The sequence below is a fragment of the Trachurus trachurus genome (genome assembly GCF_905171665.1).
Source record: "Trachurus trachurus genome assembly, chromosome: 13".
In the NCBI taxonomy this organism is placed as follows: domain Eukaryota; kingdom Metazoa; phylum Chordata; class Actinopteri; order Carangiformes; family Carangidae; genus Trachurus; species Trachurus trachurus.
This window is the reverse complement of record NC_139892.1, coordinates 7,828,884-7,856,718: the sequence shown is the minus strand read 5'-3', so window position 1 is coordinate 7,856,718 and position 27,835 is coordinate 7,828,884. Positions and strand designations below refer to the sequence as shown.

At 42.5% G+C, this 27,835-nt stretch overlaps 1 protein-coding gene across 1 annotated transcript; it reads right to left on the bottom strand.

Moving 5' to 3' along the window:
* Positions 1-17: 17 nt before the first annotated feature.
* akap1b (A kinase (PRKA) anchor protein 1b) lies at positions 18-24,624 on the bottom strand. The gene is made up of 11 exons (XM_083985463.1): positions 24,491-24,624; positions 14,399-16,179; positions 11,018-11,142; positions 10,185-10,311; positions 9,686-9,813; positions 7,725-7,902; positions 6,212-6,362; positions 4,094-4,161; positions 3,927-4,000; positions 3,759-3,824; positions 18-2,621 (listed from the first exon to the last, which is right to left on the bottom strand). The coding sequence occupies exons 2-11, from the start codon at positions 16,152-16,154 to the stop codon at positions 2,559-2,561; spliced, it is 2,736 nt and encodes a 911-aa protein (XP_083841589.1). The 5' UTR covers positions 16,155-16,179; positions 24,491-24,624; the 3' UTR covers positions 18-2,558.
* Between the last annotated feature and the right edge of the window lie 3,211 nt (positions 24,625-27,835).

Genomic DNA, 27,835 nt, shown 5'->3' with positions numbered 1-27,835 from the left:
ACGCTGACGTGAATCCCTTTTTGTTTTGTTTAGTGTGTGTGTTGTTTTTATAGTTGTTTCCCCTCCACACACGAACAAACACACACTCGGCCTTTAAGTCAAACATTCCCGTTATCAGAAGTGCAAACGCAGGGACGGTCCGACTTCATGACACTGAACAGACAAAAGTTCATTTTGGACTACAGTGATGAGACACTAAGAAAAAAAAAACATAATAATGATGCTGTCGGTGTTTTGCTTTTTCTTTTTTGGGTTGTGACGAGAGGATCCTGTTCTTCACACGTGGTTTAAAGCTCCACAGTAAAAAAAAAATGTCTGCGTGTTTGTGATGTCACAAAAGAAGCCTCCCCCTCTCTTCTGATTGGCCGACAGTGACCCGTTGTTTCTAAAGCGCCAGACAGAAACCGAGAGAGGAGATGGAAAACTACACTGAGATGGTTTTTAGATCAGCCCTTCAAAATAAAAGCCAAATATGGGATCTTTAAATTCATATTAACATCTCTCCACACTTACTCATCTTTATCTCTTCTCGTCTGAACATTATTTATCTTCCATTAAATCACAGCTTCTTCCTTTTTCCCCTCATTAACTCATTCTCGCTTCTGTTTTTGTCTGCAACTTTTTACATTTACTTTTAATTGTTCACAATTATTTCAGTGATTTTAGTTAATGTCAGGAAAAAAAACAAACAAAAAAAACAAAGATCTTTAAAGGAAACAACTCCTACAATTCAATGACATCACGTCCACATGTGAAAAACAAGTTCCTCCGTCACGACACAACACGTTCAAACACAGTCTAACGATGTTGGACAGAGACTCTCAGTTTAAAAACAGACTTAATGAAACAACAGTCAACGTTTCCTTTTGTCTTTCTTTCTATCTGCGTCAGTCTGAGCTCGTCGTGGCCGAAGACGTCGGAGCGTCACCGAGGCTCCGCTGCAGATCAGACCGATTCTTTGGAGACATGATTGAACCGGAGTTTAGTGTCTGAGTCGGAGCGGCCGACTCCGACCGGTAGCAGCTTCGCTTGTTTTCAAACTCAAGTCAATTCATTTGTTATCAAGTGTTTTCAATACATTTTTAAATGTAGTCTGTGAATATAAATATAAATATAAATATATTAACACCCAGTGAGCACTTTATTAGGAACTCCACAACTTTGATCTTAAATCTCCTCCTCACGTTGAAGCTTTGCTCCGAGTCGATTTGAACGCACCACGTCACTTTTTCACATTCATGCTGCTGAGGTCTTGTTCTACTGGGTCCAGACTCTGATCCAGATCCAGATCCAGATCCAGATCCAGATCCAGATCCAGATCCAGATCCAGATCCACCAGACCAGGTCTTGGTGACAGGAAGTGGAACATTAACTAAACAGCTCCTCCTGCAACGTGATTGGTTGATATTGAACAGGTGTTTCCTAATAAAAGTGCTCTCTCAGTGTAAATATATCTGAGTGGGAACACATTTCTCTCTTGTAGTGGATCAGTTGTGTCAGAGCATTTGTAAATAAATTCATTCACAGGATCATTATGATGGGTTGTTGTTGTTGTCAGTCGTACGTTGCCATGGCGACGGGCTGTCAGAAATAGAGAGGAGAAAGAAAAAAAACAACCACAAAAAAAAAAAAAAAGAAGCCTCTTGGAAAAAAAACAGACATGAAAAGTTTCTCAGCTGAATTTTTTCTTTTGATTTTTTTGAAATTCCCACTTTTTCTTCTTTTTTTTTTTCAAACGCAGTGCAAGTCAGTGAGGGAGGAGGGGAGACGTCGATCCTCCCACCTCACCCTCCACCTCCCCCTCAGCTCCGACCCCAACCCTCCCCCTCCAGATAAATCTGCTAATCAGACCTGGACCTACAGACGTGTACAGCCAGGAGGGGGCGACGCCACAGGAAGTCAAGTCGGGACAGTTTTTAAAAAAAAACCCAGTGATGATCAGTCACAGTCAAGTCGACGACGTGCAAAAGGCCCAGAGCGAAAAAATTAAGGTCGGATGGGAGGAGGAAGAGGAGGGAGGGGGGCGGGGGGGAAGAGGGGGGGAGAAGGAAAAAAAAATATTGGCTGTACCTTTATTTAATTACAATATAGATTTTTCTTTTTAAAAATTTTTACAAGTACCTCTTCCTGTTCGCCTCCGAGTTCTGAGTTTACAAGAGTGAGGAGGAAGGTGGTGAAGAGAAGAGGTGGGGTTGGGGTTGGGGGGGGCATCTTATTTTGAAGCAGTGCTCTTCTTGTAGATTATGCCTGCAAATGATTTTTAATTTCTTTCTTTTCAAAAAAAAAAAAAGGAAACAGGGGGGCGAAGGAAAGGGAAAGGTAAAGGGGAGGAGGATAGGGCGAGGAAAATATCAACAAAAAGAAAAAACATACGAGAGAGAGAAAAAAAAAAAGGAAAAACAATCTTTAGATCCAGTGGAGGAGGAGGAGGAGGAGGAGGAGCCTCAGACCACAGGCCGAGGTCCCGACCGCTGACCGACCACCAGACAGCAGGGAGGGGGGGGTAGGTAGGTGGAGGTGGGGGGGGGGGCAGGTGGAGCTCAGAGCAAGTCGGGAGTTCAGAAACCCTCCACCCACGATCCCAGGCCTCGCTCCGCCAGAGTACGGTTCACTGAGATCACCTGCAGGAACACACACAAAAACACACACAATTCAATCAAAATGTACATACTTAGTTAAAAAACTCAACATTTCATTTCTGTTTTTTTTTATTTTATCTAATCTGACGACGACAGGTTTCTGTGGTATTTCAGCGATGGGAATATCAGTGTTATAGATAAACAGCGCAAATTTTTTCCAGACACGAGTAATCAAAAAAGTTACTGTTTACCCCGTTGTAAGGCCGTTACCGTTACTAACAACAAAATGTACCGTTACCCGCCTCAAAACGTCCCGTCACAAAATACACCCCGTGAAAGTGTACGTTAAACACAACTAGTCGGTAAAAAGCCGTTCATCTGTAACTAAACAACTCACTCAGTATCCCATGACATATTTGAGCATTTTATTTAAGTAAAAGTAACGCAAAAGTTACTGTTTTTGGTAGTAACTTACTTTTATAATGTAGTAATTCAGTTACCAAATCAATTACTTTTGGGGAAAAGTAACTAGTAACTATAACTAACTACTTTTTAAACATTAACAAGCCCAACACTGGTTTTTGTGCTTTTGTATCCTGAAAACTAAACGCTACAGTTTATAAATCATTCTTCCTACATCATTAATGTATTCAAATGTTTCTATTTTCACACTTTATAAATTAAGTATTAACATAAATCAAAAAACCAGTTTATTAGGAGTCGTCATTGGTTTTATTAGGTCATTTATAAAGCGTCAGTCAATTATTAATAAACTACTTATGCTGCGCTGATAAATGAACTAATGTTAGTCTGTGATTTATTAACACAGTTGTAAATATTTAACCCCGGATTAAATAGTTAATTTATAATAAAACATCTATGAACTCACTAATTAGTATCAATGTAGGTAAAATGCTTTTTAAATCAATTTGATATTTATAAATGCTTCATTAATGGTTCATACTGTGAAGCTGCAACACTATTGTTTTAATTAAATAGTATGAGGACGTGATGTGTCAAACTCAACTCTAAATGACGATTTGTTCAGTACCAGTTGAATAAAACAAAAAAAATTGAGTTAAATCTGCAGCTTTATTAATTAATTTCTAATTAACGTTTCTAACTTTTAGTCATTTTAACGCCAGACACATGTAACAAACAGAGATCTGTTGGTCGTACCTCCTCTCCGACCATGTTCCACAGGTGGACCAATGGGAGGCCTGTGTTGTTGTCGTAGTTCGATACCTGCACACGGACAAGAGAAACAGAGAGGGGCGGGGTCAGAGGTCAGAGGTCAGCGGTGACACCGTGGGGGTCGGAGGTTAAGGACTCGGTGAGGCCACTCACCTGTGCGAGCAGCGCCACTCCTCTGGTCATCTCCTCCAACGCCGACGTGGCCTCGGCCGAGAAACGATCCTCTCCTGATCCAACACATTTCAAATATCAGATCAATAAATCAATTAATTATTCAATCAATCACTACAGAACAGCTGCAGCTCTCAGGAGCGTCGTACCTGGAAGAGGAGCGATGTTGTCGAGCAGAACTTCAGCTCCTTGAAATGGTAGTGTTACAAAATCAGACCTGCAGATGAAAACAGAGACGATTATAAACAAACTGTCACATGCTGCACTTGTTTATTTATTTACTTTATAATCAACATTTTTTATTTTAAAAAGAACTTACAAGAAACCATCATTTATATAATTTGCATATCATCCATCTGCATGACCTTTTACTGAATAAATAATCAAGGTGACCCCAATCGCACGAGATTTGGACGGACCGGGAAGAGGAGCTTCCGCTACAAACAAGCTTGAAATATAGACTCATGTAATTTTTTTCGGAACAATTTCGCATTTCGGGGCTTCAATACAAGACGGACATTACATACGAGCAGCATGGAGGTATTTGGATGTTTTTTGGTGTGTCTTTTTGTTACGAAGACAGTTGGTATCCATTTGCAACCGTTATATGGACATGCACTGCTACGCCGAGACCCCCTGTAACTCACAGGGATGCAAACGGGTCAGGACCAAAAAAGAGAGGAATTGTCTGAGGGGGGGGGGGGGTGCTCACCATTAACAAACATTACAATATCATGGAAAAGTCAATTTCCAGTAGTTCAACCCCAACCAAGTATTGAGTGCATATAGATGGACAGATTTCAGAAGGCCAACAGTTCTATATTAAAAATGCTTAAAAAAATTCCTTTGCAATATTTCAATTTTGGAGATACTGAATTTTAGGTCTTCACTGAATGTTAGTCATAATTATTACTATTAAAATAAACTGAATAAATAAAGACATGTGATGTTTCATTCAGTGTGTAATGGACATATAGGCCTATATAATGTGTTAGTTTCACTTTAATTGAACACATTCTACATCGCGGAGGCAACGTCTTAGGGCTTCCTTCACCTCTGAAACGGGGCAGAGCTCCGTGGGAAACACCTGCCTGACACAGCAACGTACGAAGGGAACCGTGCATGTCCGCGGCGCACAGCTCCACGGACATGCACGGGGGAAAAAACGCCGTCGCACCGAATGCACGCGGATACGCGCCGCTTTGGGTAACGAGCGCGCAGGTCGCGCGTCTACATTGGAGGTCGGCTGTTATCAGTATAATCAGAGACAACCATGAATGAGTTCGCCACATTTTACTGACCCCAGCTGAGATGCTGAGACCCCCCCCCCCCAAAAACAAAATCTCTTCGGATCTGAACGATTCACACAAGTCACCTAATTGGTCATGAAAAAAGCGAGTTTCGCTTTTCGGCGCGCTGTTTGCATCCCTGAACTCAGAGAAGCCACGGAGGACTCTGAAACTTCCCCCAGCCCTTAGTCCACATGAGGGTGAGTAGATAATGAGTGAAATTTGAATTGTGTGAACTATCCCTTTAAAGACAGCAACTCAAAACTCATCACACTTGTGACCTATGATGTGAAGAAACCAGTATAAGCCATTTATGTTGTACTATAATATAAGTGCTAGACAGGACTTTTTGTTTTGTTTTGAAAAATGCATTTTCTTATTGTGAATAATAAAGATCATTTGTACAGCTTTATGATCTGATCATTGTGTTTTCCTTTTTATTGTTCAGTGGTGTTTTTCATTCTGATCGACTCGGGGTCTGATCTGCTTGGTTTTGAGCACAGTTTTTGAGGCATTCGTTTTAGTTTTGTAGGATGAGTCAGATGTTTTGTGAATGTCATTTGAACATGTGGTTTGTGTTTACAGTTTAGAGAAAAAGGTTTCAAGAAAAGTGTCTCAGCAATTGAGGAAAAACTGGAACTAAAAAGCTCAAAATGCTAAAAAAAAAAAAAGATAAACCTAAGCAACAGCATTTCTGTTCTCACTCCAGTTCATGGATCTGCCACTAGAGGGCAGAACAACAGGTGACGACGCCTAAGGGGGTGGAGGTGGGGTGGAGGGGGGGGCTGCACATTTACAACATTTCTTTCACCTGCTCAGCTTGTAAAACAGGTGAGTGATGAACACCCTGCTGCCCTCAGGGAGGAGAGAACAGGTACACCTGAGAAGCAGCTGCACCCGACAGGTAACACTCCTCACCCGTCCGTTATCTGTGTGTGTGTCTGTGTGTTGGTGTGAGTGTCAGAGTTTCCCACTCGCCTTATTTGCCGTAGCGAGTCGATCTTGACTCGGTCGTAGCCGCCGTAGTCGACGTATCTGATCTCCACCTCGTTGGTTTCTTTGTAGAAGGTGATGACCTGAGCTCTCCACCAGGCGCCCTCCACCGCCGGCGCCGCACAGATCACACCCACTGGGAAACAAGCGCACACACACACACACAGACTTTAAAAACACAACACTGGTGCAGTTTAACTTTCTAAATGTATATAGTATAGCTGTGGAAAAAATTAAGAGACTACTTCAAAATGATCAGTTCCTCTGGTTTTACTATTCATAGGTATGTGTTTGAGTAAAATGAACATCTATCTATCTATCTATCTATCTATCTATCTATCTATCTATCTATCTATCTATCTATCTATCTATCTATCTATCTATCTATCTATCGTTCTATCTATCGTTCTATCATTTTACTATTCATAGGTATGTGTTTGAGTAAAATGAACACTTTTGCTTCATTCTATAACCTACTGACATCATTTCTCCCAAATTGGAAATAAAAATATTGTCATTTAGAGCATTTATTTACAGAAAATGGCAACAAAAACAAAATTCAGGTGTTTTCAGACCTTGTAGTCTGCAAAGAAAACAAGTTCATATTCATTGTAAAACTACACAACACTACTATTTAAACTTAGGAAGAGTTTAGAAGTCAAAATTGGTGGAATAATCCCAATTTTTAATCGCAGCAGTGTTTTTATTTTCTTTCTTCCTAATTAAATCTGATCTGGTTCAGGTGTTCAGCTACGTAGTGAGGTGCTTGTGTTGGAGTTCAATAGACACTGGAATCGATGGCTGCCATACATGTAGAGAAGCTGATTTATTAAGAACATTTTGGAGTAGCCTAGTGGTCTCTTTATTTTTTCCAGAGCTTTATATATATAGTTTTATTCCCTCTTCTGACTGACGCTTCACCTCCTCATCAGTTTCTCCTAATATACTGATTGGTGAACACAAACGGTGTTCGAGACTCAAAAAGTTCCTATGGGTCGTTTCTAGACTGACCTACGGAGCAAATACATTTGCTGCGTCTAGATTTCTAGGCTACTGAACAAGCTCATTCAGAAAAAAATGTCTTTTCCGATCAAGATGGTTTCTCTTGAGGAATCTGATTCAAGTCTCTGCTTCTGACCTTCATCCACTGGCTCCTGGTTTGTTTGTTTGTTTGTCTACTTTTTTCCAATGATGCGTTGCTGTTGTGTGTAAACTGCTGAGGCTGCAGCTCAATTAAAAGAGAAAAACAGAAATAAAAAGTAACTTCTTCTACCGGTTTCTACCAATTTGACCGTCAAATCTTCACTGAGTCACAGTGAATTTATTCTGATTAACTGCTTGATGCATGCACACGCACGCTTCAATCAGATCAGTTTATATCACGTCCATGTAGCTAAACAGTGAAGCTGGAATCTCGGATCAGAATGATTATAATCAGATTGTAGCCATAGTGACTTCTCTTCTCCCTGGCCCCATCCCAGTGTGTAACCACGGTTACCTTCTGCGGGCGAGGGCAGGGCGGGCGTTCCCGGCTGCGAGTAGCAGAGGAACATCTGCTGGTCAAGGCTGCGCAGGGCGTGGTAGGTCGGGTGTGTGTGCTGCTGGACGAAGATGTGTCCGGCCGACACGATGTTCACCACGATGACCTCCACCGTCACGCCGCTGGGCAGCAGCAGCTGAGGAGACATCACCATGACAACGACAGGAGGTTTAAAGGGACAGTTCAAATTCTCCCATCATCATAATCCCTATAGTCAAAGCAGTAGGTTGGTCACCTTTAATTATCGGTGCATGTTGTTTTGAGATCGGCGGGGCAGAGACGTGAGCTACAGGTCCCCTGTCCCTCATCAAACTCATCAAATACACAATAACACAACAACTCCACAACGCTCTGGTGGACAAGTTGTGACCTGCACATTCACCACACTATGAGATAATCATGTATAATTATGTCACATTACGACACATGAAGCAAACTCCCCATCAGAGACTCTCCATCACTTCCCCTCTTCAAATCCCGATTGAAGACTTTCCTTTTCACCCAAGCATTTAACCTCCCCTACCCATACGTTTTTTTTTTTGCGCCTTATGTACTATGTATTTTACTGCATCTGTAAAGCGTCTTTGGGTCACTGTAAAAGCGCTATACAAAATGAATGAATTATTATTATTATTAAATACTCTGAACTACTTTCTCTTTTGAAATCCCTCCGCCCAGCAGCCGTGTCTGGAATGTAGTTCTGGCTGCATTTCCCTCTAAAACAACTCTGTCTGGTAACGTTCTGTTATTATCTCATAGTGTGGTGAATGTGCAGGTCACAACTTGTCCACCAGAGCGTTGTGGAGTTGTTGGATTGTGTATTTGATGAGCTTGATGAGGGACACTGAGCAGCTCACGTCTCTGTTCCGCCAATCTCAAAACAACATGCACCGATAATTAAAGGACAATTCCAGGCGAATTCAACTCTGGGGTGTATTATCCTATCATTTTAGGTCTAAAAGAATGAATCTGAAGATTTTCAGTTTAATTGCTCCTGTTTTACGGTAGTTGCATCTGTCCCCGCGTCACCACGGCAGCAATGAATGGGAGTGGATGTAAGTTCCGCTGTTTAGGCTGTTTCCAGCCCTCAAAGCCGCAATTTTTTTCCACAGACAGCGTCAGGTGGAGACTCAAACATGCACCGAGAAGTTTATTTACTTCAAGCAAGCCGGCATGTTTGTAAAACTAGATCTAATTCAAAGTCTCCCGGAGTCTCGCGCGAGCCCGAAGTTGCAGTGCTGGTGTATTCAGGCGTAGTAGGAGCTACCGCTTGTGTCATAAACACAGGAATATCAACTCTTTACTTGCTTGAAGTGTACATTTTTTTCCACAGACAGCGTCAGGTGGCTACTCAAACATGCGCCGAGAAGTTTTTTTTACTTGAAGCAAGTAAAGAGTTGATATTCCTGTGTTTATGACACAAACGGTAGCCTTTCCCACTGCGCCTGAATACACCAGCACGGCAACTGGGTCTCGCGCGAGACTCCGGGAGACTTTGAATTAGATCTAGTTTTACAAACATGCCGGCTTGCTTGAAGTAAATAAACTTCTCGGTGCATGTTTGAGTCGCCATCTGACGCTGTCTGTGGAAAAAAATTGCGGCTTTGAGGGCTGGAAACAGCCTAAACAGCGGAACTTACATCCACTCCCATTCATTGCTGCCGTGGGGATGCGGGGACAGACGCAACTACCGCTAAACAGGAGCAATTAAACTGAAAATCTTCAGATTCATTCTTTTAGACCTAAAATGATATGAAAATACACCCCAGAGCTGAATTCGCCTGGAATTGTCCTTTAAGGTGATGAACCTACTGCTATGACTATAGGGATTATGGACAGAGGAGAATTCCCTTTAAATATAAGAACATTTTTAAAAAACGGCAGCTTTGGCAGAGCTGTAGGAAGGAGTCGGTCCTCACCCAGGAGGTCATGGGAAGCGACGGCAACGTGAGCGGAGGCGGCGGAGGTGCGTAGAGGTTCGTCAGGTCCAGGTCTTTGAACTTCTTCCCGATGAGTGCGAGGGCTTTGTCCACCTGCTGCTGCGAACCTGCACACACACACACACACACACACACACACACACACACACACGGTGGTGAGCGCCACATTATGTAGTGACAATAAACGTTCACCTCATGATGTAATAACGCCACATTTTGTCATGAAATTCTTGAATTGATGTAATAATAAGTTGTTACATACTGCATTAGTTATTACAAAATGTGGGTGTTGCACTTTTTTTAATGAAGAAAATGTAATAATTTGGTGCGTTTTCTAACAACTTATTATAAAATGTGGCGGTTTTACATCATGAGGTGAAAATTACATTAGATATTACATAATGTGTCGTTTCAACAGGGTTCAACTGGTTTCCTATGTGACGGGGTGAGGAGGTGAGGAGGGGGGAGGTTGACTCACCCTCTATGTGACAGATCTGGAACTCCTGTGTGTAAGGCAGCGTGGAGATGTAGATCTTTGCACCCGAGTTCTGCTTCAGGAAACTCACGAACCGGCCCTGCTTCCCGATTAACCGGCCGACAAGATGCTGCAGCAGGGGAGAAACAAGGAATTTAAGAGACGAAAAGGACGATTTTAATTATCGCTGCAATTAAATGAATTAACATTTTTACAAATGAACCCCAAGAGTCTGGATGTTTTATTCCCTATAAATCTTTCCTCTCCCGGATGCTCGTGTTTTGACTCAAGTTCCTTTCAGGGTTTCTGCTAGAAGAAATTGACACCGGACAACGTGACCGGCAGGTTTTCAATTTACTAGACAAATGTTTGAAATTGTTGAAGAATCGTTTAGGGGAACCAAAATTTTTGTGTTTCTAATGATTTTGTATTATCGGCTGATTCACTCTTCCCTGTTTCTTTTTCAACTTTTTCCACTTTGCTGCTGTATCACTGAGAATTGTCTCTCTATGGGACAAATAAAAACTTATATTACATTATTATATGGACTGAAATCTAAATGCTCAGAGATAATAAATGTTTTGTTTTCCAGTCCAAGGTTAGTTTGAGAAACCTGGGAGTTCAGAAAATGCCATCTCGATACTCAGAGATTTCATACATGTGAGTGGTGAGCAAGTTTTGTTTAATCTCATTTTAAATCCACGCTCCTTTTTCTACAGTCAGCATGACGATCTGCACAGTTTTGGTTTTGTCTACAGCACAAATGATGAAAAACCAACACGGGACATTAGAGAGGAGCCTCTGGTTTCATCTCCTCTCGTCGTGACCTCACTCACCTTTGGCACCTCGATCTCCCAGATGACGAGCTCCGAGCTCAGGGAGGCAGCGCTGTTGCTCTGGCTCTCTCCCACTCCCATCGTGCAGCCGCTGTCCACAGAGTCCATGCTGTTCACATCAGACCCTGCACACACACACACAAACACACAATAATTATCACATTTAGCAGCAATTTTCACCTTCGCAGCAACATAAACGTCGACACGCAGTCACACTTTAGAGGATGTCTCGGTATCAGTTAATGGAAATTATCACTTCAGTTGTAAAACAGCAGGAGATTAAAAACATCACAGAGAGAATAGAAGAGTCTGTCAAATGGAAACTGAAACCCGGTGTTTCCCCTCAAACTGAGAGTCCTGTCGGGAAAATGCAGCGGAAGCAGGAAAACAGAGCGCTGATTAAAGTCTGAAAGATTCATCTGTTCTGGCATTTTTTGTGTCTTCATTTAGAAATCAGTCCGTACACACTCTTACTGTTGAATATACTGTACATGTGGAACAAAACGATGTTTAGCTTTAGCTTGACTGTATTTTCACAAGTGGAGCGATTACATATGGATCTACAGTAATAGATCCATGACGAAGTGGGGGCTTGATCGCAGCGGTTAAACTTTACTTGCAGGTTGGAGGTTTTTGTAATCTCTAGAAGTTATAGAAAAAAATTACTCAAAGACAGAGCTTTTTCTTTCTCCAGTGAATGCAAAACGCTGTTGTATGCAACACTGAAGTAAAACACAGTGGACAATTATTCATTATAAGACTTTCAACTGTTTGATTTTTATTTATTTAATTCAGCTTTTACTGCAGAGCTGAAACAGGAGATAATCAAAGATATTTATAGTTAAACAGTAAAATGTTGAACCATATTTGAGGATAACTGCAAAAAAAGTGTGTTTTTAAGTTTAAAGTGAGATATCAGCTGATTAAAAAAAAAAAGAAAATCTGGCAACCGATTACACTACTAATTACTCCCTAATGTCAGTATTGATCCATCACTGATTCTCAGGCCTCCGGTGTCTGGTAGAAGGAGACACTTTAATCTGTGGAGGCCTCAGGGAGCAGGAGGAGGAGGAGGAGGAGGAGGAGGAGAAGGAACAGGAGGAGGAGGAGAAGGAGGAGGAGGAGAAGGAGGCCACCGAGCTGCTGCAGGAATATTCTGAGCTCGGTCGGATCAGATTCCACGTGAATGTGTGGGAGCAGCTGACTGGAGTGGAAAACCTCGGGGAAGTTATGTCGTCAGATGGAAGCGACAACTCAGAGCTGTGACTTCACACGGGTGAAGAGAAACTGACTGTGGGTCAGTAGATGTTGGATTAGTTCAATAAAAAGGCCGAGATAACAGCAACAGACCAGGGAGGAGGAAGAGGAGGTAATGAAGGAGGTGAAGGTTTGAACTGTGGTGAAGCTCAGAAGATACAGAGAAATATTGAGTCGTGGTTTAGTGAGACGACTAAAAGCAACAAAGATCTAACATGAAGGAGCAGTTTGAGACTTGTTGAGTTTGATTTAAGACATGAATGAATAAATAAACTCACAGCTTAAAAAAAAGTTCTAATATTTTCCTCTTTTTCTGAGTTGATCCATAAGAAGATGTATTTGTGGTTTTAAGAACCAGAAACCATCTCAGTGTAGTTTTCCATCTCCTCTCTCAGCTTTTTTCTGGAGCTCTAGTAACAGCAGGTCGGTGTCAGCCAATCAGAAGAGAGAAGGAGGCTCTGAGCCTCTCTTCAGATTGGCTGACTGTTTTCTGAGTGATTCAATAAAAAAACAGAGCAGATTTCAGAATAAAAAACTCAGAGAAACTAAATCCTGCAAAAGTTGTTGTAGGATGGATGGATGGTGGGTCCAGGTGGTGAGGGGGCGGGGCTTTGTTGTGACATCACAAAGTGACAGGAAGTCCTGACGGCTGGCTTTAAGGCTCAGTTTCTGAATACAGGCTGTGTGCATTTCTCTGTGGACTGAGGCTGTGATACTTTCACAGTATTAATATAGAACCTAGAGCTGCTTTATAATCACACTACACATGGACATCTACCTTTATACTGTATGTAGCTTTAACACAAACATCTACCTTTATACTAGGGGTGGGACGATATGGGTAACTCACGATTCGATACTGTGGCGATATTTGGCCCACGATAATGATAATATCACGATACACGATATCTGCGATATTCGATATATTGCAAGAAATTTCATCAACGATATATCACGATATATGTGACTGAAAAAAAAAACATAAAAAGGAAAAAGTCTCATGCATTTATTCCAAAACTTTGTACAATGTACAAATGAATAAACACTGTACAGCTGGAGACATTAAAGCGCATGAACATTAATAACATGTCTTATGTAAACCAGGACAGTGCTTTATGATACTGAAAAGTCAGTAGCAACTTGTTTTATGTAGTTTCTTATGCTTTCCATTCATGGTATTTAAAAAATCAGCTGTCAGAGAGAGAGAGCAGCCTCTTTGGTGATAAGAAGAACAAGTTCTCTAGTGTAGGACATGAGGAGAAAAAACATGCAGGTTTTCTTTAACAGTACTGTATAAGACAGCGCCAACCCCCCTCCCCCGCAACCCCCCACTCCGTCCTCCCTCACCAGGCTGATTGAACGGGCGATTGGGGGGAAAAAAAGGAAAAACTCACTAGTCGAAGCGGCAGCTCGACGTCGCGCACAACCGCAACAGCAGCAACAACAGCAACTACAACTTCCTCCTACAAATGCACGATCGCCGGTGTGACGTGCAGACCGCAGTGGGAGTGGGACGACTCATGTCTCAGACCGGATCATGTAAATCAAGCTGCAGAAATATCCGGGGGACGGGAGTGTCGCGGTAACCGTAGTAACTCACACACACACAGAGAGACCATAGACTGTAGAGAGAGACACATACGCCTGTCTGTGTGGTTGCTGTATATTTTACCTTCGCAAAACAGTTCTTGCAGATTATATTCTTTATCCAGTGTTCTCCTGTCATCTGTTTCGTAAAAGCCAAAGTGGGTCCACACTTTAGAGTGGAAACTCTGGTGGAAACTTGCGGGTGGGTCTTCTTCTTCTGCCGCTACTCACGCCTACTTTACCCTCATTTACGGGATTAGCGCCCCCACAAAAAGGACAGGAGAGATTAAGTACTGACGGTGAAAACAAAAAAGTACTGACTGTGACAACGGGGTAAATGTGTGTTGTAACAAAATATCGATATTTGCCGTCAGTGTATCGATTATTTATTGCGACAGAGAGCACAACAATATATTGCAATATCGATTTTTTTTCCCACCCCTACTTTATACTGTATGGAGCTTTAAGACAAACATCTACCTTTATACTGTATGGAGCTTTAACACTTATATATGTATAACAGTGAACGTGTCTCACCTCCAGACTGGTCCGTCTCCTCGCAGGTCCCGTGGGCGCCGTTCCTCAGGCCCATCCCGTTCAGCCCCTTTATCTCACACACAGCATCCACCGAGTTTTCCTCCTCCTCTGCCACCGCTGCCACCGCCGCTGTCGTCAAAACCGACGCCTCGGCGGCGGCGCCCTCGACCAGCGACTGAGGCAGCGCGGCTTCTTTTGCGGACAAGTCTGTAATTTGGATCGCGTCCATTTGGTTGTCGAAGGTGCTGTTCTGCAGATCCTCGCTGCTCACGCCGTCCTCCGAGTGGCACGTGCTGCAGGCCGAGTCCTCGGCCAGCGCGGCGGCTCCTTCGTCGCCTCTCGTGCTCAGCAGGGGGGAGGAGCGCTGTGCGGCTTCGTGCGACGCCGTCGGCCAGTGGCCTCTCTGTGCATTGTTAGTCTGTTGCGCTCTTTGACTGATCTCCACGGGCTCCCACACCGCCGCCGCCGCCGGCGATGAGCATCCGTTGGGCACCGCCTGTCGCTCTTTCTCCAACGCCGCCGCCGCCGCCTCTCTGGACTCGCAGCTCGTCTGTAGCTGGTGAAGCTGCTGTGTCGCTGTCATCGCCTCCTGCTGGGGGCGTAACCTGCTGCTGCTCTCGCCGCCGCCGCCCGGCTGACCGTCGTCTGTCGTCTGGCACCTAGCGACGCCGAGGACTTCCTGCGTGGCGGCCGAGATGACCTCGCATATGAGTCCGGCCGCCAGAAGCTCCAGCTCCTGCTCCTCGCAGCTGTGTGTCTGGATGTTGTCTGGGGTTGTAGTAGCAGCAGTCGTCGTTACTGTTGCCGTCGTCAGGGCGATGGCGTCCTGGACGACGACGGCGGAGGTCGGGGTGCTCGTCATGTGTTGCTGGAAGTCCTGCGTGGAGGGGGGCGTGTCCAGAGAGTCGAGAGCCTCCGACGCCGTCGCCGCTCTCTGCGCCTTGGCCGGCGTCACCAAGCAGACGACGATCGCCTCCTCATCTCGCGCGTTGCTGCTGCTGCCGTGATGCTGCTCCGCGACTTCTCCCTCCGGCTCAGGCCGCTCTGCATCGGGGATGTGGGCTGCTGTTTCCGGGGAGTCGCTGGCGACCGCGTTGGACTGGCGGGGCACGACGACCTCCTCTTCTACCTCCTCTACCTCCTCCTCCGCCGCCGCCGAGGCCTCGGGAGCAGCGACCAGATCCTGGATCTGCTGTTCCTCCGTCACCGGAGCGTGTGATGATTTTTCCTCTGGGTGTTTGAGGTCCAACGCCACCGCCACCGCCTGCAAGACGCTGCCGCCACCGCTGTCGTCTTTCCCAACTGGCGACGGTGCGGCCACGACCGGCGCTTTATGGACATCCTCTGCGCTGATTCGAGGCGCCACTTCTTCTGAACTTTGTTCCCATGAAGAAGAAGGAGGAGGAGGAGGAGGAGCTGGTGCCGCGTCGCCGTCCTGCGCGTGGATGTGCGGAATATTTTCGCGCTCTGTTCTCTGGTTCGTCACCTTGTGGGCGGCGGGGCGCTCTGTGTCCGTGTCGTTCGACGACGGAGGCGATACGGAGCCTTTCTCCACCAGGCCATTGCTTCCTTCCACTGGAGACGACAAAGGCGTCGACGACGATGTCCTGAGGCCGGCGGGAGTCTGAGCCGCCTCGGCGCCGTCGTCGTGGGTGATGAGCCGCTCTTTCTTCCGCGAGATGTACCAGTACCAGCCGATCAGCGCGAGGACCCCGGGCAGCGTGTAGGGCACGACAGAGCGAAACCTCAGCGGCATTTCCTCAGGGCACTAGCAGCTACACCTGGAAGAGACACGACACACACGATCAGCTGAAGGTTGAAGACATTTATTAAATACAGGGAAACTGGTTCGATCTGTAGGGAAGCGTGTCGCATTCACTTGAAAAGTTTTTTTTTTTTTGTATGTTTTTATTTGAACTTGTATTATAAGTATTTCAAACTATTTATTGCACTCTACGCACTTTCTTTCTTTCTCTTTTCTTGGATATGTTGCCCTCCATTACTGTTATAAGTGTATGTATTGTGTATGTATAGATTGCATGTACAAAGCAGCCGTTAGTAATTTTTTCCCCCGTTTCTTTTCTCAGTGTGACCTTCCAAATACATAGTTTGAAAGGAGATTTAGATTTTCAAAGGGAAAGTCCACTCATCTTTCTTAATTTCACTGTGTTCCCTGTAAATTCAGATTGATATTGAAAGGAGACGACCTGTTGTTACAGAAAATATCAGAGCAGTCTGAAGCAGCACTTGAAATTAGTCCTCTCGTTACTTGCAGGTGGGAGCTTCTCATGGGATTTTGAAATCTTGTTAAGTCAGAAAAGAAAAAATTAGCCTAATTTCACTCCAAGTGAATGCAAGACGTTTCCGTAGATCTCCCCGTTGACGACGCATTGATGCAACTTTAATTGATCTTTCAGCCGAGATAAAATTACGGATTTATTAGACTTCATCTCAGCCGGAGGCCGGAGTTGATTAGTTGCACAAAATGCTTCGAATAAAAAAACATTAAAGGAGTTGTGGCATTAACAATCCAGAATTTAGAAACCAATATAGCCGAGACAAAACAAGCATATCCGAAATACCAAAAAGTAAAAGTGAAAAAGATAAATTGAAAACACAAAAGTCTATTTAAAAACAGGAGCAGTTTGAGGTAAAATAAGATGCAGTTATGGATTTAAATTGTCCTAATGATAAAAAAATGGTTTTGCAGAGTGTAGTGAGAAAAACTGGACTTTCCAGATTCAGTGTTAACAGCGGGAACCTGCAGTGTGAGCCGGTCCTGATAGAGACTTGCATTAAAAGCTACTAAAGAGTTAATATGGGATGGTAAAAGCACTTTTCATACAACGCAAAGTGTTTTACATACAGAATAATTGACACACCCCCCCACCTGCTGTTAGAGTCGTTAAAACCAGAGCAAACTTGTGGAAACACTATTGTTACTTTATAATGAGGAAACACAGGAGGTGATTTAAACAAATATAAAAGCTAAGGAATAAAAACGTTTCCCTAATGGAGCAAACTAGACAAGTCTGTATCGATTGTAATGCCAAATCGATACTCAAATGAGTCCAGCAGTGTTTCCTCAAGTCTCGGTTATGTGCACTCAAACTCTGGGGTCACCAACAGTAAAACACAGAGGAAATAGGCTATGTTTTCAAACTAAAATGTTTCAGTTTAAATACTTAATAGTAACTTTTCCTTTCACAGATCATCTTCAAATAACTTTATTCTGTCCTTTAGGAATAGACAGACAAAGTGGTTTTACCCAATTACAATTACAATGTTTCAAAAAGTTTAAATTGTGCTTTATTTTCAGCAAGACACACTGGATTAAACTGTGGAAACATGTTCCCCACATTTACTAAGAAATTAAATTATAGATCTATTATAGTTTTGTATTGGTGGTGCTTTGTGTATCACAGTGATAATACTGTAATAGTAAATAAATATTTAGTAATATTTCAGCTCCAAACATCAATAACAATCTGATGAAACCCTCTTGATAATATCACATTTGTAAACCCACACATCAACTCAACGTTATAACTGCCGAGGTCATAAAAACCGAAATGGCGCGAAGAGAAGAGAAAAGAAGTCAACTCCTGTAAAACTACAGGAACACTTCACTTAAAAAGCAGCAGCAGCAGCAACAGAAGCAGCGTCCTGATCCAAAACCATCTTATTATTACTGAGAATCAGCCAACTTCTCTCGTCTGTCCCTATATAAGGAGAGAGACGGACAGAGACAGACACAGAGCAACAGGGAGGCTGGACTTTTGACCTCTGAGGCTGCCTGGCACCGACACCTGCTCTACGTAATCAGCTGCAGAGAGACGAGACAGAGAGAGACAGAGGGAGAGAGAGCAGAGCTGCCTTCACACCCCGAGAAAATAATAAAAAAAAGACGGCAGTTAAAATGTGTTTTTACGACCTGAAGCGTGTGGAAACTGACGGTTAAATCTTAAAACCCCTCTGTGTTTCAACAACAACACCAACAACAACCAGCAGCAGCAGCAGGAGGGAGGGAAGGACACAACATGAATGCACCGCGGCCTGGGCCCTTGTCTTGAATAATAAATAGCCACAAAGACTAATTCCCAAAGAGGTGGGAAAGACTACACCGTCCACACGTCGGCTTAATGCACTGATCATTATTTACAAGCTCACAAAGCTGCAGCACAATTTCTACACATTAAAACAACTGAATATAAAGTTCTATATGTGGAGAGTGGCTACAAATATGAAGTTAAATGAGTTTAGTTGAGGATATATTGTGGATTTGGTTGTTTAGCACAACACTGTCTCTATTAAATCATGTAGAAAGAATTAACAATGTGAAAACTAATCATGAAGTTTATGAAAAACACTTGTCGGATGTATACCAAGCTACTCTTTTCAGATTAATGTACAGTAGTAGATTAAAGTACAGTAAAGACAACTCCAAAATGTTCTTAATAAATCAGCTTCTTTTCCAGTTTCTATTCAATTTCAACACTCATCTCACTCTACTTAATGAGGCACTGATTAGATAATCACCTGAACTAAATCATATTTAATTGAAGATTAACTGCTGTGATTAAAAATTGGGTTTTTTCCATAAATGTCGAGTGTTGTGTTGCTTAAAAATGAACCTGAACTTGTTTTCTTTGCATCATTTGAGGTCTTATTTTAAACCAGTTGTCATTTTTTGCAAAAAAAAAATGTTCTAAATGACAATATTTCCTATGGTAAATTTGGGATAATTGTCATCAGTAGTATTCATTTTACTCAAACACATACTTATACATTGTAAATCCAGAGAAACTCCTCATTATTAAATGGTCTATTAATGTTTTCCAGAGCTCTATGTATAATCAAAGCAAAATGTAATGTACAAGATGTTTTTAATTGTGTTTTTTACATATTTTGTTCACACATTTAAAGCAGATATCAGCTTCACGGCCGTTTCGGCTAATGCTGCGTTCAAGGCAGGCTTTGAAACCGTAAGTTACAGCTTCAAGTCACAACTACGACTTGGTAGCGTTCCAGGTAACCCGTAGCTCGTGTTTTTACCATCCTGTTGTCTGTGAAAGTTCCCTATTACGGCCACTCGTAACTTCCGACCCGTGAACTCGTACCAGATCGAACTGGTATGACTTCACAGGAAGGAAAAACACAAAGTACGAGTTTCTTTGAACGCACCATGAGTTAGCAGCCCCCGCCCTTGTCAGGCATCAATTGGTCCTCGTGCTACGTCACCACATTCACGCGCATCCCTTGGCTGCACACACAGCCCTTCATGCCGTTCTCTCTCCTCATTGGATAACACTTGTATCCCACAAGGAAAATTTTCTCCTCGGGTTACAGCAGAGCAGAGTGACGGAGAGACTCGTGTTTAGGCTGAAATACTTCATGTAAGTGATTGCTGACGGAAAATAGGACTATTTAGGACTTATATTAACAAAAACATTCCACTGATATCTGCTTTAAGTGTTTTGTGTTAGAAACAGTTTAATGATGCCGCCTGCACAAACTGTCTCACAACAGGTCGACTCAACTGAGACACACGAGCGCTGAAAGACATTTGTCGTGTTCATGCGTCTGTTGTCATCGTCTGAAATCGTCAGTAGTTGAATAAAACATGAATAAATTGTTTTTTTCTTGCAGCCTCAGGTGGGTTAATGAATCACAGACAAAACTAAGTCACGGTTATTTTTGGCCTCAGCTACTGTAGCTATCCAGTTGAAGCGGTGCGTTCAAGGCTGCTCAGACATCACACGGTGTGCGACTACGGGAATCTGGGTTATTCGCTGCATTGCGAGATGCCGGAGCGTCCCTGAACGCACCATAAGTTTGAAAAGTCACTGCCTGTTGCTGCGGCACGACTGCAGTTCAAACAGACCAAGAAGGAGCGGTAGAGACGTAGAGATAATAAATGAAACTGTTTAACTGTCCCTCCTGATAAAGGCCGACTCTGCCTGTTGATCAGCATTAAAAAAAAAAAAACTTAAACATGTGATTTTCCTCCACTGGAGATAAATTAAAATCACAAACATTCAAATTGTCCTCAAATCTGATCCTCTGTCTTCTACAGCTCAACAGGTTTCAGCACATTATTCAAAGTATAAACCACAATAACTAATAAAAGACAGAGATATATTAGATTTAGAGACTTGTGGGGCACCTGAACACAACCTACAGAAAAGAAAAAGAAAAAGGAGGGGGGTGGTTGTAGCCTCTATATCCGGCAGGAGTAAAATGGACTTTCCCCCTGAGCTCCAGGAATATAAATCAGATCTACGTGAATGAAGGCGAGTAGTATTTACACTCTGTTTTGTGACGGATAATATGACAGGAAGCTTCTTCAATGAACTGATGTGACTAAGACCTAAGAAGAAGAAGAAGAAGAAGAAGAAGAAGAAGAAGAAGAAGAAGAAGAAGAAGAAGAAGAGGAAGACGCTGCAACATATCATTAAAGTGCACAACCGTATACAGGCCGAGTTATATTTATATACGATACTGTACAACCTGTGTGTGTGCACGTAGAGACACTTTATACACAATGTATCTGAGCGGCGGGTGCAGGGGGTCGGTCGTCTACCGGCCAGATTTACAAGAAACTATTCCTGTGAGGGCGTTAAAAATGGCTGCAGTAACTGAAGCCTTCCTCTGCTTTTTTGTGCAACACAATTCAATATCAGATCAACAGCTGCTACGAACAACTAAAACAGAAACCTGGCGTTGGTGGTGCAGACAGACGTCCCTCCCTCTGTGTGTGTGTATGTGTACGTATGTGCCCATGAAATGGTGGCCCACACTCCTATTTTAACCTTGTCCAAGGTGAGTGAAGTTACAAGCAGTCAAACAGATCTAGAGCACTCCTCCTCCTCCTCCTCTTTACAGGACGGGCTGCTGCTGGTATATTCCCTCTGTGAGACGTTCACTGACCTTACAGATGATATTCAGTCTGTGACCTTGGAGGGTTCACACACACAGAGAGAGAGACAGAGAGGAGTCATCGTCAGCTCTGTATTTACATGTTAGGAACCTTTGCAACGTGCTGAGTGCAGCTCAAGCAGCTTGCACAATGACTCGACCACCAGCAGCAGCGTATCATCTTCATTCAACACCAAACTAACCAGTCTCAACAAGTCCTATAAAGCTTTTGCTACTGTTAATTTAGCTGCAGGCCCACATTCCTATAACCTGCACATTACAGGACTACACACTCACGTTTTTTGTACTACTACTACTACTACTACTACTACTACTACTACTACTACTACTTTAGCACAGTGGCTCCCTAACTTAAAATTTCAGGAGCGCACACTGTAAATGGACTTGCAAATCAAATATTCACATTTCCTTTTCATTCATGATCCTCACGCACACTGTCCTCCTGACACCTGTAATAAACAGATTCCACTTTGAGTCGCTTCTTTCACGTTTAAAAAACTGCAAATTTTAGCCTACTGGTTGCAAATGCGCAAGTAGACAAAACATTTCAGACTTCAGGCTTTCTAACTTATAGGAGGAGCACAGTGGCTTTCTAACTTAAAATTGTAGGAGTAAAAGCAAAAAAAAATGTAGGGGTGCACACTGTAAATTAACTTGCAATGCAAATATTCACATTTCCTTTTCTTTCATGATCACCCGTAATGACAGATTTCAGATTATTTGAATCGCCTCTTCCATATTTCACCAGTGTATTAAAAAAAAGGCAAATTTTACTGGTCGCAAATGTGCAAGTAGACGAAAAAATCTACTTGTACCGTCTCAAAATTTAGAAGCGCTGTATTATTCATAATTTTTTTTGACATTTTCACTAATAGGTCAAACACTTTTTTTTGGCATTTGCCTGACTGACTCATGATTGATTGCACAGTCCACATACCTATGAAGCCACACACTTTTGTTGTCATTAATTACTCTGCTCTCTCTCTCTCCCACAAGGCAGGCGTGTACGTGTTGCGTTCACGGAAACCCCGTGCTCACAGGACAGGGTGACATTTCACCACCAGCGTGTGTGAAAGAGGAGGAGGGGAGGTCCAGTCGTTAAGCCGAATAGTAGTGTGGATAAAAAAATATATACACAACACAATGCACGTAGATATATTATTAAAATGTCTTTGTATGGGCTACACGTGTATTATTTATTTATTTTTTTACACGGAGCTTGTGCAGCAGCTAACAAGTTTATATTTAACGTTAGCTACAACATGCTAATCCCCCCCCCCCCTGAATGGGACCGGGACTGGAGTAAAACCAAAGCCCCGATGGAAATCTCATTATTGCCGTTTAATTAATCCGACAACGACGAGAAATCAAACCGTTTAAAGGGGGTCATCACGGTAGCAACAACTTCAACGGGACGACTCAAGCTAACGTTAGCCTCATGTAACTTAACGTTATTTCAGCGAGCTTAGCTACGATGCTAATAATAACACAGTAGCACAATGACACTATTAAGTTGTAGCTCGTATCGATTAATCCCATCGGGTGAAGATTTATTTATTAATTATTTCATTTAATTCATTTTTAAATAAATAAAATCCGTCGTGTATCTTACGACCGTTAGCTAACTGTCACCAACGGCTAACGTTAGTAGTTGGAAGTTGAGCTAACCGAGCCGAGGGTGAACCGTGAACACCACAACGTGACACTGCACTTAGAAACACAAACCGGCCAGTTTAACGTTTTCATTCCACATCTATCAATGAAAAATAATAATAAAACACTTTACACGTTTCTCCCACCACCACCAAACCACACGACTGTCAAGTTAATCAAAAAATAAGAGCAATTTAAGAGCCCATCACACACTAATGTAGTTTAGTTTAGCTAAAGGCGATGTGTGGATAATTTATAGAAACTGAAACTCAACCCGACGAGCCGCTGGGTGTCTAATTTAAGAGCCGAATTAATCGCAAGGAAACTGACATGCACACGAGAAGTTAAGTTGATTAATAAATGACAATATATTTCCTTGACAATATGGTAAATGTTAAAAAATGATGTGATTTTGGGGGTTTTAATAATGTTACAACCCACTTTGTCTAGGGGTGTTTGATATAACAGTTACAGTAGCTACGTTAGCCTACAAATGTAAAGAGGTGGCTGTGACCTAAACGCCAACACGTTACGTTACTACTGGGAATAAAAAGCATGGCTGAATGGGGGAGGCCGCAGTGCAGGACAGCAGCAGCAGGGGTATTTGGTTAGCAAAGGGGGGCAGTTCAATGTGGTGGTGGATATTATTATTATAATAACGCTTAAAAACGTCTATGAACATAAACGCGGATTAAAATGTCAGGACGGCTCAACGCACGGGTCTCCTCACTGCATTATTTTTGGCCCAGTGACCAATGACCGTTGGTTTGGTTTGGTTGTTACCACAGGATAAAAAAAAAAGCCTCGTGTTTTACTTCAGTGTCATTTCCACGCCACAATGTGAAGACATTTATAACAAAAACTCGGCTTTAAACGCGCACTAAAATGCACCACAAGTTGACGCAGAGGAAGGTAAAGGTTAAAGGACATGTATTTTAAAGCCAAAGACAGAGAGATATAGAGAGAGACTCACAGCCTGGGCCTCGATAGCTTAGCTTAGCTCAGCCGGCCCCGGTGCAAGAGGCTGCTTTTACCCCAGTGACAGCCTGCTAGCACCGGCTACTATTAACACCCCACATGAGCCTGGTGCTAGCAAGTGCAGAGATTGAGGGTAATTCAAGTGAAGTTACACAACAGCGTGCTGTGCTGGACCGGGCTGGTTTAACTTAAGACAGGGAGATGAGATGTTGGAGGCTAGTTTTTGTTCAATGACATGGGATTAATGCAACTCATGTGGTGTCACACCGACCGCTGCTGCACACACACACCCGTGGACACGTCGCGACGACACTGCGACTGTGTTACAGCCTCCGTGGAGTGGGTTTTTAACTCCTAAAGTCAGACTGTATGAGTGTGTGAGCATGATGCAGGAGGCTACATGCTAACATGCTCCTTCCACCACCACCTCCTCCTCCGCCCCCTGCTCCTCTCTCCTGCTAAAGCCGCTCTCTCTTCTCTCCTCTCCTCTTCTCTCTCGGACTTTTATTTCACTCTACTCACAGTGTTTTAGGTTCCTCGGCGCCGCCACGATGAGAGCGATACGGGATAGCGTGGGTTTTCCAAACGTGTGTGTGTGTGTCCCCCGTGGAAAGTCAAAGCTCTCCTCCCCACGTGTTGACCGACTAGCATCAGTCTTAAAAAACACAGACTAAACAGCTGGTCAAGTCTCGCGATATTTCGGCGTTCAGGACGTCAGTGGTCTCGCGTGAACTGAGAATGCAGTAAAGGCAGCGTTTTTTTTTAGGGGGGTTGCGTTTATATGATGGAAGTTTTACATGTTCACCACCGTCATGGTCATGTTTGAATGAATGATTTGAAATAAAAGTTTATTTATTATCAGAAACCAGAGATGTATCATTTTAACATTTTATAAATGTGATTTAATAGCCCACAGTCAGATTAACATGAGGCTGCAGATCAAGGTCAAACATGTAATACATGTGGTTTCTTACTCGTGTGTTATACACAAAAATCCTATTTACAGAGCAAATGTTGTATATTGATGTGATTGATATCTACACAAATAAATAGCAACAATGTACTTTTTTTTCCTCCAAGTATCTGATGTCGTGGGGCCTCTGTGAAGTTACCTGTATTTTTGCCATTATATTGTGATCTCTGTATTTTATTGCATTTTATCCTTGTTGTAAAGCACTTTGTTATTTGATCTATGAAAAGTGCTATATAAATTAAATTTACTTACTTACTTACTTATTCTGTACTTTTACTGTTGGAAACTTAGGCAAGTCAATTTGCCTATTATATTATTTTGTTCTTTTCATTCATTTTTGTTTATTCTACAGGTTTTATAGTCAGTCAGTGCTTCAGTCGGTTGTTTCAGAGTCTGTAGCTTTTATACAGTGGACCAGTAGCCTACAAGAAAAGTACTTTTGGTAGTTTTAAAATCAAGTACTCCAGTACTTTAACAGAAGTATAAATTGGACTGAACACCTCTCACTTGTACTTGAGCAACATTCGACCGGTAGTATCTAAACTTTGACTCAGGTAAAGTAGCTGTGAACTTTGTCCACATGCATATCTACAGTACATAGCTGATATCTGATCAGGTTAATGTCATTGTTTCCCCCTTGTGGTGAATGGATTCAATTAAATTCAGGAATGGATTCAATTCAATTTCAGTTTATCGATAAAGCACCAAGTATAGGTCTGTTTCATCCCCTTGGGGTTTCATACAGAGAAGCTCCATAGAGATTTAATGAGGGGGTCAAGATGGGTGTGACAGGGGGGAGGAGACCTTGAGACTGAGTGACCCAGTTAGCAGCCGACTCTGGGTCTGTTTAGTTGAGTTTTGCCTTTAACGCTGTTATAAGTTCTGAGGCAAAGTACGAGTCAGAAACAGTGCAGCGTTCTTTGTTGACTTTATCACCGGTGATAAGTTATCGGACCGAGAACAAGTGGAGTTCCTGATATCAGAGCTCAACTCAAAACTTTTCTGTTCCTGTGTGTGTTTTTCTGACTCAGTAACATAATAAACTAACTTCTGTGGTCACTCACTCGCTCTGTCTGAGATAACTGATGGGACATGTGAAGGCGTTTTTTATTAAAGCTGCACTTTAATCAGGTTGTAACAAGCTTGTAAGGATGTTAAGAAAGGTGCTATATTTTTTATTAGGATGTTAAAGGGACGGTGCAACTATTCTGAGTCTGAATTAAAGCGTTCCTTACATCAGTGGTTCTCAACTGGTGGGTCGGGACTCAAAAGTGGCTGGTCAAAAAAGTAAATGATATTTAATGCACATCTGATGTTGGACATGTCTTTTATTTTGAAAAATAACTTATATTGACAGGCACGCGTCACGTGAACACATGCAGTTGTAATGGTCCTCCTCAGTTTCTTATTATTTGCTCCATTTGCTCTGAATGCAAAGATATCAGTTTCTTATTAATGTGGCCTGAATGCAGTGAATCTTGTTTTGTTTTGTGGATCTTTATTTTGTGCAATTTGATATTTATTCACTTTTGTGAATATGCTCTGAATGCAGAGATGCATTAGAAGTCAAATATATCATTTTGTTGGTCTCCATTTTGTGCAGTTTGACATTTTTTTTATTCACTTACATGCAGTTGTCATGGTCCTCCTCAGTTTCATTCATGTGCCCTGAAATGCACTTTTCTCAATAAAGAGCAAAATGAGTTTTTAAAGGCTTAAAAAAAAATAATCTTGGTTTGAATTCTATAAAAGTGGGTCGCGACTTAATGACCATGGGAAAATGTGGGTCCCAGAGTGAGACTAGTTGAGAGCCCCTGCTTTACATTATGACAGATTTTCTAAAAATCCACTTTCTGGAAACTTAAAATCTGAATGTATGGCCTTGCTTACAGTTTGACCTGACGAAGAGCGCACTCCTCGAAACGTTGTCTCCTTTTTTAGTCCTCTAATAAATTTTTGTATGGGAGCTCCCACAGTGTGGCGAGTCCTTTCTTCTTTTCGTTTCGCCTCCCTGGACTCAGCACCTGGTTGCACTTTTGGATGTGCGTGAGCCTTTTTTGTTTATTTTGCTTACAGTTTCCCAATATATTGTAATATGTATCGTCCTATCGCCACTTCTTCACTTCATATCTACTTAATAATAATAATAATAATGAAATAATATCATAATATTAAAATAAATAATCTCAGACAGACAAGGCCTGTTGGTGCAAAAACAAGTTTATTAGTAACAGTGAAAAAAGCTTTTTGCAAAGAAGAACCAGCTATTTAATCTGAATGTGAATGGACTGCACGTTTAAATCAACCACTCAAAGCACTTTACACACACACACACACACACACACACACACACACACACACACACACACACACACACACACACACACACACACCGATAATGCATGGGGGGCAGTTGGTGGTTCCGTTTCTTGCCAAAGGGCACTTCAGCGCGCGGACCTCGGACCACTGGCCTCCTGATTAATGCACACACACACACACACACACACACACACACACACACACACACACACACACACACACACACACACACACACACACACACACACACACACACACACACACACACACACACCTTTCATTTCATTCTCTTTGGTTGCTCTCCGTGTCCCCTCCGTCCTTTACCGTGCAGTCCAGATACAAACTATTAGTTGTTTTTTATCCATAACAATTCAAATAAAACATGAAACTTCACATAGCACCAAGTTATGACCCCTGTGACATTATATACTGGATGAAGTGTGGAAACAAAAATAATACAAATAAAAATAACAATAACAAAAACAATAACAACAACGACAATAATAATAATAATAACAACGATACAGTTCAGTTAATTCATCTATTTTTGGCTTAAATACATTTATATTGCATAT

What these genes read in the sequence shown, in the direction of transcription:
- akap1b (XM_083985463.1), bottom strand. Translation starts at nt 16,154, where the DNA reads ATGCCGCTGAGGTTTCGCTCTGTCGTGCCCTACACGCTGCCCGGGGTC. An exon ending in GGGAGATCGAGGTGCCAAAG is followed by an intron (nt 10,312 to 11,017) that starts GTGAGTGAGGTC and finishes CCCCTGCTGCAG; the next exon opens with CATCTTGTCGGCCGGTTAAT. An exon ending in CCAGATCTGTCACATAGAGG is followed by an intron (nt 9,814 to 10,184) that starts GTGAGTCAACCT and finishes GTGTGTGTGCAG; the next exon opens with GTTCGCAGCAGCAGGTGGAC.